A 15,747-nucleotide genomic window follows, 5' to 3' on the forward strand; every position below is an offset into this window, starting at 1 on the left:
TTCAGACTCTCGAAGATATGCTACGTGCGTGTGTTATAGATTTTGGAGGTAATTGGGATGATCACTTGCCACTTATAGAATTTGCTTACAATAACAGCTATCAGGCCAGCATTGGTATGGCTCCTTATGAAGCGTTGTATGGGCGAAGATGTAGGTCTCCAGTGGGTTGGTTTGAACCAGCAGAGGTGCCGTTGATTGGTCCAGAGTTTGTTTGTGAGGCCTTGGAGAAAGTTCAGCTAATTAGAGAAAGACTGAAAGCAGCTCAGAGTCGTCAAAAGTCTTATTCTGACAAGAGGCATCGTGAGTTAGAGTTCATGGTTGGTGATAAGGTGTTTTTGAAAGTTTCACCAATGAAAGGAGTTATGAGGTTTGGTAAGAAAGGGAAACTTATCCCTACATTTATCGGACCTTATGAAATTCCAGAAAAGAAAGGAAATGTGGCTTATGAGCTAGCGCTACCCGTTGAGTTGTCCTCTGTTCATCCTGTCTTTCATGTGTCTACGCTTAGAAAGTACATCCATGATGAGTCGCATATAATACCTGCTGATACCATATAAATTAAAGAAGGCTTGACTTATGAAGAGTTACCTATAGAAATTCTCGATAGGCAAGTAAGAAAGTTAACAACAAAAGATATAACATCGGTAAAAGTTTTGTGGAGTAATCATGATTCAAAAGAGGCTACGTGAGAGGTCGAGGAAGATATGAGGAAGAAATATCCATATTTATTTGAGGAAAAAGGTATGTGAACCTAGGTTTGGTTTGACATATATTTTATTTATTAAATACAAGTTAGCATGTGTTTATGTCCTTGCTAGATTATACTTAGTTGTTGGAGTAATTTAGTTTTTGTCAGAGTATATTTAATTCATTAAAGTTATTTACTTTTTGTAAAGTGTTGTGCTTTAGGATTTGGTTGGTTATTGTGGTACCTCCTTGCTGGAGTGTGTGTAACATAGTTTATGAGCGGTGTATGGTGCCTATGAATGGCTTGTTATGGTATATTTGGTTGTTGTTGGTGTAGTTGTGGTATTTGTGACAGGGATATTTTTTTGGATAGTCCAATTTACAAGGGAAACTCTGCCGAAATTTTTGAAAATTTAGGGAGTTAGCCAAAATTTGGAATCCCTTGGAGGAGTGAGTAATGCTAAGAAAACTTAAGAGGTTCAAGGACCTAAGGAATTATTGTTAGCTTAAGAATAAGTCCCTAGCAATATTCGAGGACGAATATTTTTTTAAGGAGGGAAGATTGTAACATTCCTCAAATCTATAAAGTTTCAAGACCTGCTAAATAAAGAATTTAATTTTTATAATCTTAAATTATACTTCTATTACGGATTTAAACCCTTGTGATTGATTTTGAGTTACTTATCTATATATAAATAATTGAATATATAATTAGGAGAATATTAATAATTTTAATATTATTAATTAGTAAATTAGGTATCATTAATTATTAGTTAAGCGAAAACAAAACAAGAAAAATAATAATAATAATAATAATAATTAAAAAAAAACATAGGAAAAAAATAAAGGCCTAAAGCCTTGGAAAAGGTAAGAAACAATACAGAACAACTGTGTTGTTCTGTTTTAGTCACGGCACAAAAGAGAAAAGGCTTAAAGCCTTAAAAGCCTAAAGCCTCTCCATTCAAAAGAGAAAAAGGCTTAAAGGCCTTAAAAGCAATACAGAACAGTCACGGCACAAAACATAGAAAATGCAACCTTACGAACGGCAGCAGCCAGAAAATTCTCACGCACGAAAAATTCTATGGTTCTTCACAACTCACTTATTCTTGAACTCAGGTATGTAAAACTCCTTATTGTCAATTACCCTGCAGTGGTAATTGGTAAGAAGTGAATGGTTAATTCTCTTCTTCCTCTATAGCAACAATAATTTCCATGTTTAGGTGTGAAACCTTAAAATTAATTAAAATACATTTATTATTGTAGAATCAATTATTTGACGGGTATAAATTGGACTGGGGTCTACGTATTGGCTCAAGGAGTTTTGAGGTGAGTGGATATAACCCTTTACTAAAGTGGTTCTACTCACAAAAACATGCCCACACAGCGTTTAATAAAATACTTTAAAGAGTCAACATGTGCTTAATTGGAACGAGTGAATACATGTTGACTAAGTATATTCTAGTTGAAGCTTATATATTTTACTTGAGAAGTATAACCGTCTATTCTTCATATTTTTATGTTTTTTTTACATGATCTTACATGTTAAAGTTTCAGGAGTTAGATAGAGCTTTTAGACATACCTCGAGTAATTTTATTTCATGCTGATGTTATGCATACACTCAAGTATATTATTATAAATACTGATGGAGCACTTTCAAACAAGATTTAGACTTGAAAAGTCACAAGAAGAAGTTTTAGAAAGAAAAGACTTTTGGGAGTATCATTTATTCTGAGAAGGGGTCATCGTCCAGGCCGAGGGTCCTGATATAGGCATTAACTTCCTGAAACTACTTGTGCCAAAGTAGGGAGCACACATGCCGAGCGTCTCGTTGCTAAGAATTTACTTAGCCATGCAAAGGTATGATAAATGAGCGTTGAGAACCATGAATCGAGTGGCACCTCGTAGATTGGGCCTATTCGATCAGGTTGGGGTCGAACCTGTGCCGATCACACGGTGACTAAGACAGAAATATGTCAGGATAGTTGGAACTCCCAAAGTATAAAGTGAAGCATTTTTTTTATAAGAAAGAAAAAGAAAAGAATTTCTTTTAGAATGTTCATAAACTACTAGTATGCAATTATTTTAGAATTATTCTTATAAGCTTTATGTTTTACATGTATTTAGAACCTTTGCTCGTAATGTATATGTTAGTAAAGTTTCGCCCCCTGTTGTTGAGACTCACTGAGTACAATGGATGGTACTGACGTTCTCTTTTGGGAACATACGTTGGTATGCGGTACAACGTAGGAACCGATTTTGCAGGCGAGCAGGCTATGAGTTAGGACTTCCTTCTCTTCCAGTGCTATTGGTGAGCTCCGCTTTTGTTCGTGGAGTATCCCTTTGAGTCATCTTTATTTAGTTATTTCTTTGGTTCCTTAGAGAACTGGCCAGGAAATCTCATGTCCTGAGTGGTGCGTCAGTTTATCAGTAGAGGCTTCATAGACATAGTCGTTGGGTTAAGATTCAGATGTTTTTGATAATAACTTAACAGTAATTCAGTAGTTACTACGAATAAAGTTTTGGATTTGATTTATTTAAATATTTAAATTAATCAAAATTATTTGGTTAGAGTATTGCCTTGTTGCATATAAGGTTGGAGTTATAATAGATTTGATAAGCAGAGATGGTTCGCTCGGTCATGTTTAGTGATCGAGTGCAGGTCCCGGCTTGTTCAGAAAATGGATCGTGACATTCATTTTAGCACACTTAGGGTGATAATTGAAGTTTGGATTCATCTTTAGTGTCTTCAGTAATCTAGTCAAGTATTCCATGGCCAATACAAACAGGTAAGGAGATAGAGGGTCACTCTATCTCAATCCTTTTTTTGCATGGAATTGGAGTTGTATGTTGCCCATTGATGATGATGGAATAGGAGACACTTCTCACACATTTCATAATCCATGGAACAAATCTTCCAGGCATTTGCAAACTCGTTAGAACTTGCTCCATATAGTCCCATTCAATAGAGTCATATGCCTTCTTCATATCAACTTTCAGCCTGCCCCTTGGAGATACACCTTTCCTACCATAACCTTTAACTAGTTCATGTCTCAATATTATGTTGTCATTTATGAGCCTTCCAGGCACAAAAGCAGATTGGTTTCTATCGACTATGTCCTCCATTATTCCCTGTAGTCTGTTTGTTATCACCTTAGAGATAATTTTGTACAGGATGGTGCAGCATGATATTGGTCTGTATTCGGTTATTCTGGATGAGGTTTTCACCTTTGGCACAAGAGTAACTATTGTGCAATTGATAGGTTGATAGAGGTTAGCACTTGTAAAGAACTCCATCACTGCCTCTGTAACATTGTCTCCAATCACAGACCAAGCCTTCTTAAAAAATAGAGCATTGAAACCATCACAGCCATGTGCTTTGTTGTCATTGATACCTAGCAGTGCCTTATATACTTCCTCTTTGGATACATCTTTCACCAGTTGAAGCTATTGTTGTCTATTCACCAAAGCTGGTAACTTTCCAGCTGATGATCCCAGTAGTTGCTTGTAGAAGCCAAGCACTTCCTCTTCAATCTCATGTTTAGTCTGCACCATCTCCCCATTGGACCTTATTAGACTCTTAATTTTGTTCTGAGAGTATCTGCTCTTCATGCTTGCAAAAAAATAAGATGTGTTAGCATCACCTAGCTTCAGCCAATGTACTCTAGATTTTTGTTTCATGATACTTTCTTCCACCTAAGCCATTTCTCTAGTTGTGCCTTTGTGTCTTTTTCTGCTATACTCATATCTTCAGATTGCCCAGGGTCTCTCATTTGTTCATGCAGTTCACTAAGCTGATGTCTGCAATGCTTAATCTTGTCCCCTACTGCACTATACTCTGCTTTATTCAGATCTTTCATAGCTTGCTTCACCTTTTTCAGTCTGCACCATACATCCTTCATGATATTCATCCCACTATTCCTTTGCCATGCTTCTTTAACTTTGGCCAGGAACTCTTTATGCTCAGCTAAATGATTTAGAAACTTAAAAGTCTTGGATCTTTATCTTCAGTATCTTCAAAGCTAATACACATAGGAGAGTGATCAGAACAACCCGGATCCATTACCCTTACTTCTAGATGTGGCATTTGCAGCATCCATTCAGCATTCACCAAGGCTCTGTCTATTCTACTGTATGTGTGTCCATTTGTCCATGTGAAATTCCTTCCAGTAGTTCTGATTTCTGTCAAAACATTATGCTCAATGAAGTCATTGAAGTCCCTAATCTCAGCCTCTTGCACAAGGTTTCCAATTCGTCTATCCTCCCCTGATCTAATAGCATTGTAGTCTCCCATTATCAGCCATGGCCCCTACTGTACATTATTCCAACCATTCAAGTCACTCCATAAGCATCTCCTATCTTCTAGTGTATGCAGCCCATACACTGCAGTGAAATTAACATTCATGCTCATGCTCTTTATGTGGATTGCAGTGTGAATGTATTGGGAGGACTTCCCAAATTCCAGCACTCTATCTAATTGGTATCCCATAGTAACCAAATTCTTCCTCTACTACTATATTCATAATTGGCTAACCAAGTCCATCCTGGAGTGATTCTCCTTATTATTTGTATGGCATTCTGCTCCTTTATTTTGTGTTCTAGTAGTGCTATTATATTTATTCTATTACTTCTTATAAACCTCTTGACTTCTTTCTGCCTAGGGATGTTGTTCAAACCCCTAATATTCCATGTAACAAGCTTCATACAGGAATAAATAGAGATTGTGTCCCTCCTTCCACCCCTTCTTGACTCCTCTGACTACTTGTGCCCTCTCCTAGCTGTCTGTGATATGTTAGCTGCAATCCAGACTCAGCCAGTATGTTGAAACCATTTATCATGTTGATGGCTTCTCCCTGCTTCTAGTTACTGATTTCCCTATAGCTTTTTTCCATGCATATTCCTGCTCTCCTCTAGCTAGTTTCATAGGTGATTTTACGCAGTTGTCCTTTGCCCCATTAAGCACAGCTACCTCCTTACTATTGTTTGCTACTACATTTGGCTGAGTCCCTTGTCGTTCTGGATCACTTTGGGCTGCCATTCTTGTTTCTTCTTCTGTTGCTTTGTTTTAGATTTAAGTGTTAGTTGCTCTCCTTTATTACATTGGTGTCCCATTTGTATGCAAGTGTGACAAAATTCAGGAACCCAATCATATGCTACCTCTTGCAGAAATTCTCTTCCATTAGGATCTGTCACCTTTATAGCTTTGGGAAGATCTTTAGTAACATCCATTTCAATTAGTACTCTAGCGTAGGAAATTCGATCCAACTGAGTGGTACATGCATCTGCATAGAAGGGAATCCCTAATCCACTACTTATCCTGCTCAATGATTTTACTCCCCAACAATTGAGTGGGAGATTAGGATACCTAACCCATACAGAAATAATCTGCAGCACCTCCTTGTTAAAATCAAAATCAGTTGACCATACTCTCATGATAATTGGATTGTTATTTAACATATGAGGTCCAGAATACAGAATTTCATCTCTGTCACTGATAGAGTTAAATCTTACAACAAAATATCCATCGTTATGAAAATAGACTTTTGGTTTTGTTGTAAAATTCCATGCTGAAGCAATGAAACGCTCCATAGCTCCTATGGTTGGGGTGCTTCCTACTACATAGAGAATCAGTGCTTGTTTCCACTTTTGTGTCTCCTCTTCCACTTCCTCCTTGCATAGTTTAATTATTACCTCACCATTTTTTATGGTTGGTGCAATGAAGCTCAGATCCATTCCTTTCGCCGCCTAGAAACAAGTTTGCCCACTTTTTTTACTCCGGCTCTGCCTTCTCCGTAATTACTTCTCCTTGCCTTTTATCAGTTACCTCCTTACCCTTTATTTCCCCCAAATTTTCACCAATTACTACCGGATTACTCACATGCATGTCAATTTGCTTTGATTTTGGGTTAACCTATGTCGACTTACCTTCAGCAGTTGTCTTCTCACTCGCAATTACCGGTACAGTATTCATAGTAGGAGGTGTTTTCATACCTTCCTTTGTAGCTGATAATGGTGGCCACTGTTCCATTGGAGTTTTTTCTTCAACTTCGATCTGAGAATTCTGAGCTCTTTCGTCGTAGCTTTGCGTGTTGTTACTAGTTCCTATAATCTCCATCCGATGAATCGTAGCTGTATTTCTCTTAGGTCTTCCCTTCCCCATTGCTGGCTAGCGTACGTTAGCAAAAGCACGCTATCGTGCGGTGAGAGAGAAGAGGAAACAATTGTGGTTGAAGTTGTAGTTGGAAAAAAATGACATTAATTAAAACAATACTAATGGGATCTCTTTGCCTTCCTTTCTGTGATAATAGAAAATAATTATAGGCATCACAAATTTCGGTCTTCTTGCCCTCCAAAAAAATCTTAATAATAGCAAATTTCTTCGAGGCACAAAGTGTTTTTGATATAAATAGGAAGCTTCTTCAAATAATTGATACATGCGTCGAGGCTCGACTATTCTATGCGGACACGGTTCATCTGACCGTTTGGTCCATTACAAAGATTTCCTATCGAGGCCCTCTCATGCGTGAAATATTTTCCTTAAAAATATGACATTCGAGGGTGATGCCCCCCAGTATTCGAGGTTGATTGAAAAGAAGCCTTGGATACTGTTGAGTCCTCCTTAGGTAGCATATAGTTGTTGCCTCGTTAAAAACCTTGCCGGTAAAACCCATTTGGGACAAAATCCGATCTAAGGGAAAAAGAGCGCAACGCATGCTTTAAAACCTAAGGTCTTCGTGTAAAAGGGGTGTCTTCGATAGCTTCGATCGAAAATCTGCAATGAGTTAGTTTTAAACTCGAATAGGAAAAAGGATAAAGCCATACCTTAACAGTAGTACCTTTAAGTAATGATACGTTCCAATTGTTTGGTAGTTGTTCACCTTCCATCGTGCCAAGTTTGTAGGATCCTTTGCCGACAACCCTGAGGACTCGGTACGGTCCTTCCCAATTCGAGCCTAGTTTCCCTTCGTTTGGATCTCGAGTATTGAGGGTAACTTTCCGTTGAACTAAGTCCCTGATTCTGAAGTGTCGGAGATTGGTCCTTCTATTGTAGTACCTTTCAATCCTTTGCTTTTGTGCGGCCATCCGAACAAGGTTTGTTTCTCGCTTTTCATCTAGCAGCTCGAGGCTAGTATTCATGGCCTCGTGATTTGATTCCTCCGATGTGTGTCGAAACATGGCGCTGGGTTCTCCAACTTCGACAGGGATGAGGGCCTCGGAGCCATACACTAAAGAGAACGGGGTAGCTCCCGTGCTGGACTTCAATGTTGTTCGATATGCCCAAAGGACCTCGGGTAGAACTTCTCTCCATTTCCCCTTCGCATCGTCCAACCTCTTCTTCAAGTTTTGAATTATGGTTTTGTTCGTGGACTCAGCCTGTCCATTTCTAGTTGGATGGTATGGTGTCGATAAAATCCTTTTTATTTTGTGGGCTCGAGGAACTCCGTCACCTTACTGCCGATGAACTGTTTTCCATTGTCACTTACAATCTCGATAGGTATCCCGAATCGGCATATGATGTGGTCCCATATGAAGTCAATAACTTCTTTTTCTCGGACCTTCTCGAAGGCTTGTTCTTCCACCCATTTAGAAAAATAATCAGTCATAAATAAAATAACTTAGCTTTACCTGGGGACGTTGGTAGAGAGCCGGCTATATCCATTCCCCATTTCATGAAAGCCATGGGGATAAGATCGAATGGAGTTGTTCCTTGGGATGATGGATCATCGGTGCAATTCGTTGACACTTATCACATTTTTTAACAAATTCTTTGTAATCTTTTTTTCATGTTATCCCAGTAGTAACCTGCTCTAATGATTTTGCAAACCAAAGACTCGGCGCCGGAGTGATTCCCACAAGTGCATTCGTGAATCTCTCGAAGAACATAATCGGTGTCCCCCGGCCCCAAACATACCGCCAATGGTCCATCGAACGTTCTTCTGTATAATGTTCCATCTTTATCTAATGCAAACCTAGCAGCTTTGGTTCGTAGGGCCCTCGATTCTTTATGTTCCGATGGGAGTTTTCCATTCTACAGATAGTCGATATACTTATTCCTCCAGTCCCACGTTAAACTTGTTGAGTTTATCTCGGCACGACCCTCCTCAACCACGGACCTTGATAATTGGACGACAGTCCCGGGGACGATGTCATCTTCTTCGACCGAGGATCCCAGATTAGCAAGTGCGTCGGCCTCGCTATTTTGTTCTCGAGGCACATGATCCAGAGTCCACTCCTTGAAGCGGTGCAAAGCTACTTGTAGCTTATCCAAGTACCATTGCATTCTATCCTCTCGAACCTCGAAACTTTTATTTACTTGGTTCACCACTAATAGAGAATCGCACTTGGCCTCGATGACCTCTGCTCCCAAGCTTTTAGCTAGCTCGAGACCTGTAATTATGGCCTCATACTCGGCCTCATTGTTAGTCAATCTAGAAGTCTTAATAGATTGTCTAATGGTATCATCCGTGGGTGGCTTCAAGATAATGCCAAGCCCGGACCCCTTCACATTCGAGGAACCGTCTGCGAAAACGGTCCATACCCCTGACGATGTACCCGAACTTAGCAGGAGTTCCTTCTCCACTTCGGGTACGAGGGCCGGCGTGAAATCGGCCACGAAGTCAGCTAAGATCTGAGACTTGATGGTCGTTCGGGGTTGATATTCGATATCGTACCCGCTAAGTTCGATGGCCCATTTGGCCAATCGGCCCGATAGGTCGGGCTTATGCAAAACATTTCGCAGGGGGTAAGTGGTTAATACACATATAGGATGACATTGAAAGTATGGTTCTAGCTTTCGAGATGCGCTTATTAATGCAAGTGCCAATTTTTCTAAGTGAGGGTACCTTGTTTCAGCATCTCCTAGAGTTCGGCTTACGTAATAAATAGAAAATTGCGTACCTTGCTCTTCTCGAACTAGTACCCCATTTACCGCTATCTCGGACACAGCCAAATATAGGTAAAGCTTTTCATCTACCTTCGGGGTATGAAGCAAAGGCGGGCTCGATAGGTATCGCTTTAGTTCTTCCAAGGCTCGTTGGCATTCCAGGGTCCATGCAAAATCCTTTTTCTTTTTGAGCAAGGAAAAGAAATGGTGACTTCGATCTGACAACCTCGAAATGAACTAACCAAAAGCAGCTATTCGCCCCGTTAGCCTTTGCACGGCTTTCACGCTATCCACGACCTTGATATCCTCGATGGCCTTGATCTTATCGGGGTTAATCTCGATACCCCGATTTGACACCATGAAGCTGAGGAATTTACCCGAACCGACTTCGGAGGCACACTTCTCTGGGTTAAGCTTCATGTTGTATTTCCTCAAGATTTCGAATGTTTACTGCAAATGAGCTAAATGGTCCTCTGCGTGCGGGGACTTAACCAACATATCATCAATATAGACTTCCGTTGTTTTACCTATCTATTCTTCGAACATTTTGTTAATTAAGCGTTGGTATGTAGCTCCTGCGTTTTTAAGCCCGAAGGGCATGACGTTGTAGCAATAAGTTCCAAATTTAGTAATAAATGAAGTCTTTTCCTGGTCTTCCGGGTTCATCTGAATTTGATTGTACCCGGAGTAGGCATCGAGAAAAGTTATGGTCTCGTGACCAGTCGTGGCATCGATCATTCGATCGATGTTCGGCAATGGGAAAGAATCTTTCGGACATGCTTTGTTCAAGTCCTTATAGTCTACACACATTCTAAGTTTGTTTCCTTTTTAGGAACTACAACTACGTTGGTTAACCACTCGGGGTACTTTACCTCCCAAATGGATCTTATTTTAAGAAGTTTGGTTACCTCGTCTTTTATGAAGGCATGTTTTACCTCGGACTGAGGCCTCCTCTTTTGCTTCACCGATTTGAACCTGGGATCAGTGCTCAGCCGATGCTTGGTGATTTCCGGTTGAATCCCTGTCATATCTAAATGGGACCAAGCAAAGAAATCCATATTATAAATAAGAAATTGAATGAATTTTTTCCTGAGTTCGAGGGTCAATCCCGTTCTCAGGTATACCTTTCTCTCGGGAAAGTATTCGATAAGTATGACATGTTCCAGTTCCTCGACAGTTGACTTGATTGCATCGGACTCTTCGGGAACGACGAAGGTTCGAGAAGTAAGGAGATCCTCTTCTTCATCTTCGATTACCTGTTGTTCCAACTCCATCGAGGCTGGGGACTGTGATTGCTATTAGCAGCCAGCTTACCTTCGGTGCTCGATTTCTCCGAGGTTAAGGGCTCTGGTATCAGCACCACTTCCTCGATTGCAAACATCTCTTTTGCAGCATGCTGCTCTCCGTACACTGTTTTCACTCCTTCCTCTGTTGGGAATTTCATCATCTGGTCAAGAATTGAAGGCACTGCCCTCATGTTGTGTATCTATGGTCTCCCGAGGAGTACATTATACCTCATGTCACCTTCGATGACATGGAATCTAGTGTCTTGTATGGTCCCGGCTATGTTTACTGGCAAAATAAACTCTCCCTTTGTTGTTTCGCTTGCCATGTTGAAGTCATTCAGGACCCGGGATGCAGGTACAATCTGATCTTGTAGGCCGAGTTGTTCCACAACCCTCGATCTGATTATGTTTGCTAAGCTACCTGGATCCACTAAAACACGTTTAACTTGAATTTTATTCAAAAGGATAGAGATTACCAGGGCGTCATTGTGAGGCTGAGATATGCCTTCTGCTTCCTCATCACAGAATGATAAGACGTCCTCGGGAACATAGCTCCGAGTCCGCTTTTCTCTTATTATTGATACTTTAGTGTGCTTGAATACGGGCCACTGAGGGACATCGACTCCGCAAATGATCATGTGGATTACATGTTGCGATTCTTCCTGCTCATTTTTCCTTACATCCCCCTCCTTGAAGTGGTTTGTGGCTCGATCGCTGAGGAATTCTCGAAGGTGACCCTCGTTGAATAACCGAGCCACTTTTTCCCTAAGCTGCCTGCAATCTTCCGTTCTATGACCATGCGTGCCATGATACTTGCACATCAAATTAGGGTTCCTTTGAGAGGGATCGGTCTGTATAGGCCCGGGCCAATTGGTGTCTTTGATTCTTCCAATGGCTGACACAATCCCTGATGCATCAACACTGAAGTTGTACTCCGATAATCGAGGTGCCTCTGCGGTATCGGTATGCTTATCGAATCCGCTTTTTCTCATGAGTCCCCGAGAACTTTGACCTCGATCGTTTCTCTGATCGTTCCGAGGAGCGTTCCGACCTGAATCGTTGTCTCTTGGATCGACATACGGTTGATATCGTTCCTTGTTTGATCTCGATTCCCTGTTCGTATCCCTCGGGGGCTTAGCCGCGAACCTGTTAGGATGAACCGAACCTAAGGGGGATCCCAACTGATCGTCCTCAACCCTGATTTTTGATTGGTAACGGTTGTGCACATATGACCACGTCACAGCTGGATACTCGATCAAGTTCTGCTTTAGCTATCGAGAAGCAATCGAGCTCCGCTCGTTCAAACCCTGTATAAAGGCATGTACTGCCCAGTCGTCGGAGACCGGTGGTAATTCCATTCATTCCATCTGCAAACCTGGACACGAACTCCCTTAACATCTCGTCGTTCCTTTGTTTTATTTTGAAGACATCCGATTTTCTCGTGGCCACCTTTATGGCCTCGGCGTGTGCTTTCACGAAGGCATCCGCTAACATAGCAAACGAGTCAATAGAGTTAGGAGCTAAGTTGTGATACCAAATCATAGCTCCTTTCGATAACGTCTCTCCAAAATTTTTTAACAAAACCGATTCAATCTCATCGTCATTCAAATCATTTCCTTTTATCCTGCAAGTGTATGAAGTAATATGCTCGTTGGGGTCGGTTGTTCTGTTATATTTGGGTATATCGGGCATGCGAAACTTCTTGGGAATGGGCATCGGAGCCGCACTTTGAGGGAATGGTTTTTGTATGAATTTTTTGGCATCTAATCCTTTCAAAACTGGAGGTGCCCCCGGTATCTAATCTACTCCGGAGTTGTAAGTCTCCACCTTCTTATCATTGTCTTCGATTTTTTTCTCCGGACTCGATCCTCTTGTGAGCTCTTCGAGCATCTTCATAATCGTGGGGTTAGTCCCCGAGCCACTTCACCTGGTCTTTCTGGCGCCGGTTCAGTATGTCGAGAGTTTACTGGTTCGGCAGTATTTGGAGTTTTATTCTGACTCTGAAGTTGAGCGATAGCGATTTGCTGAGCCTGCAGTATCTCGAATAACACTTGGAGGCTGACTCCCCCATCTCCTGTTCCTGGTGTTCCTTGGTCCCCTGGTCAGGCTTCCCTACATACACTCCCTTCGGGGTCCGTGCCTAAGTTGGTGTTTATAGTAATATGAGAACTAACATCAACTGGTACCACGTTTGGCACTTCCCCAGGGTTTACCGATGGTACATCGACCCCTACATTGTTGTTTTCACCAAGAACTTCGTTGTCATGAGCAGGTGCATTTTGTGAGCTAGACATGTTTCAGCCTGAGAATAAAAAAATCTTGACAAGAAAAAGTGTAAAAATAACGTGTGTAATAAGGATCAGTAAAGGAACAATCACTATTATCTTTAGCCCCATGGTGGGCGCTAAACTGTTTACCTCGAAAAATGAGTAACAACTAAATTTGATTTGTGATTTTAAAGATACGTGATTAGATTCAATACCAATTAATAATTAAGAAGTATGAAGTAGAAATGAAGGAGATAAATGTATCAAGCCAATATAACTCAGCAGCAGTGACCTCGAGCTTAGTGACCTCGAGGTGGGTTTAGGACAATAAGAACAATTGAGCAAGAAAAGTAAAGTAAGAGTTATAGAGCTAAAAGACAATTCTGATGAACAGTAGGCAAAAGGTAGAGAGTATATTCTTTTTTCAATGATTGGATGGTTTTACAAATGATTGGGATCCCCTTTATATAATAGAGGAACCCTAAATAAGGAATATTTCTATTTACAGTAGGGAATATTCTTGATACATCTGTCTAACTACCTAGTACGGGATAGTACGATCCTACTCCGGGATTTGCGCCATGACTTTGGGGACGTGTCAGGAATCTAGCTCATTCTGTTGTAAATCTATAACGGTATAATTTCGGGGTCGAGCATACTCAGCCTTGGAACTCTTCGTACTCCTATCTCTCGAGCATTGCATTCTGTCTTCGAACTCAAATCTGGTCCACCGGGCTCAAACTCGACCTCGCCCGGACTTGGGCCCAGGATGAACCTTCGAGCCTGTAAATCGAAGGCCTCTGATTTTGACCGTATACACAACCTAGCCCAACCACTTGACATACCTAGGTGAAGCTAATTTTCCTAAACATAAAGGACAAAGGACAGCACGGTACACTAAACTCCCGCTATGCGCAGGGTTCGAGGAAGAAAGGGACTACTAGAAATTAATCTCTTTTTTCTCACCTTCCAATACAAACACACAATTATAAAGAGAGACAGTAATAGCGTAAATAATGAGATTTGCTTTAACTCGAATTAGTTAATTGTAAGGCTTAGAGGAAGATGACAGATAAAACTGGCATGAACAAATTGCGATACAACTAAGAGTTCCGAACAATCTGATAATAAGTTAGCAGCAGAACAATATAAAATTAATCATTGAAACATCAAAATTCAACAGTTCGGCCCCATCGACTCATCACTATACGTATGCAAGCATTCCAAACATAGAATTTTCTAAAATTTTCAGGTGAGATGAGTATGGAAACAACAAATAATAAATGTTTGACTATCATGAGAACTGCACAGACCATCAAAAGAGCCCCAGTTCAGAAGCAATACATAAACAATTTGGTTCACTATCTAAGGCATAAAAACAAACGGGGGGTGGTCTGATAATCGTCTCACAATTTCACTTTGCTCTCATTTTATTTTCAGACAACTACACTTTTACGTTACATAATAATTTAGCTCTTCATTTTCATTTCTACATTATTGACTTTTCCTTCCGCTTTAACTGACCAGAGTAAGGAGATAACAGAGCAACAAACTCGATGAACACCCAATAGCATTGCTGAGCTTACAAGCGCGACTTTGATGGATCCATTGTAGAACTCTGCAATAACCACAAAGAAATATCAATTGCCTGAATTTATCAGTAAATATATTCAAGCGGTGTGAATAGGGGAAGGGCTTATGTTAAGATAAGATGCAAGTTGTTGTTCGCTCTTTTTCTAACAAGGGTTCCCACACCCCATATTGATAAGATTTGTTTCTTTATATGGAAAACTTTGCACCCAAACCCCCTACTCAGGAGCCCAACTGTCGCTTTTCCACTTTGTTATGTTATTGACCTGAACTCCCTGCCTTGTGTTTATAGATGGAGGGTTTTTACTATAAGCTATCTCTCTCTTGTCTAAAGATGAGATGTTTTTTCGTACTCCGCATTTGATGCATCTGGTTACTAACTACCAGTCACACTAATCAGGATCATCTAGTGGCAATATGTTAGTGCTTTTACGTGACTACTAATGTGACCTAGCATCGCACAGTGGAGGATGTGTGCCAATGAAATGATGGCGTAAGGCTGAACTGAATTGTGCATACTGCTGAGCTGCAGATAGCAAAAGGGACACTTGTCCACTAAGCCAACAAAGGATACAAAACACATCCGTTTCAACCTCCCACAACATATGCATAAAACAAAGAGGCTGATACTTGAAGTAGTTGTGGCAAGATAAAATCGGAGATCTAATGGCAACACTATTCAAAGATAGAATCACAGATATGTTTTACCGACATGAGATTGTCCCAAACAATTCACAACCTATATGGATACCGGATCATATAACGATAATAAAACTCAAAATACTCACCAGCGGAGCCCCCTTGGCAGCTCTTTCAGCTAGGTAGGAGCACGGCTTGAAAAAGTCTCCATACATTCTTGACCACTCATCCAACCTTGAACAGATGTATTTGGAACCGAGAGTGTCTGCCCAGAATATGATCCCTCCCCTGGCAAAGAAAGTAAACAAATCTTTCTTATTATCAAAGAATCCTTATTTCATAAAATTTAAATCTGTTTTAGCATGTTCTTGTAATAGATTTTTTTTTTTTTTTTTT

The 15,747-nt window shown here is 40.6% G+C and overlaps 3 protein-coding genes across 3 annotated transcripts in view; all 3 read right to left on the reverse strand.

The window, feature by feature from the left end:
• Nucleotides 1-3,490: 3,490 nt before the first annotated feature.
• On the reverse strand, nt 3,491-4,979 carry LOC109241270. Its single transcript, XM_019407995.1, has 4 exons — nt 4,739-4,979; nt 4,382-4,652; nt 4,151-4,298; nt 3,491-4,024 (listed from the first exon to the last, which is right to left on the reverse strand). Exons 1-4 carry the CDS (start codon nt 4,977-4,979, stop codon nt 3,491-3,493), a joined length of 1,194 nt encoding a protein of 397 aa, XP_019263540.1.
• Nucleotides 4,980-5,519: 540 nt separating this feature from the next.
• LOC109241271 lies at nt 5,520-6,418 on the reverse strand. Its single transcript, XM_019407996.1, has 2 exons — nt 5,785-6,418; nt 5,520-5,743 (listed from the first exon to the last, which is right to left on the reverse strand). Exons 1-2 carry the CDS (start codon nt 6,416-6,418, stop codon nt 5,520-5,522), a joined length of 858 nt encoding a protein of 285 aa, XP_019263541.1.
• A 7,873-nt stretch (nt 6,419-14,291) lies between these two features.
• The window catches only part of LOC109241281 (glyoxysomal fatty acid beta-oxidation multifunctional protein MFP-a), a 7,811-nt gene continuing 6,355 nt past the window's right edge, over nt 14,292-15,747 (reverse strand). Inside the window, exons 17-18 of the mRNA XM_019408006.1 lie at nt 15,501-15,639; nt 14,292-14,740 (exon numbers count right to left, since the gene is read on the reverse strand). Of these exons, the coding sequence (XP_019263551.1) occupies nt 14,705-14,740; nt 15,501-15,639 (175 nt within the window). The 3' untranslated portion in view covers nt 14,292-14,704. The remainder of the gene's footprint in view (nt 14,741-15,500; nt 15,640-15,747) is intronic.

This window comes from Nicotiana attenuata, unplaced genomic scaffold (assembly GCF_001879085.1).
Source record: "Nicotiana attenuata strain UT unplaced genomic scaffold, NIATTr2, whole genome shotgun sequence".
NCBI lineage: Eukaryota > Viridiplantae > Streptophyta > Magnoliopsida > Solanales > Solanaceae > Nicotiana > Nicotiana attenuata.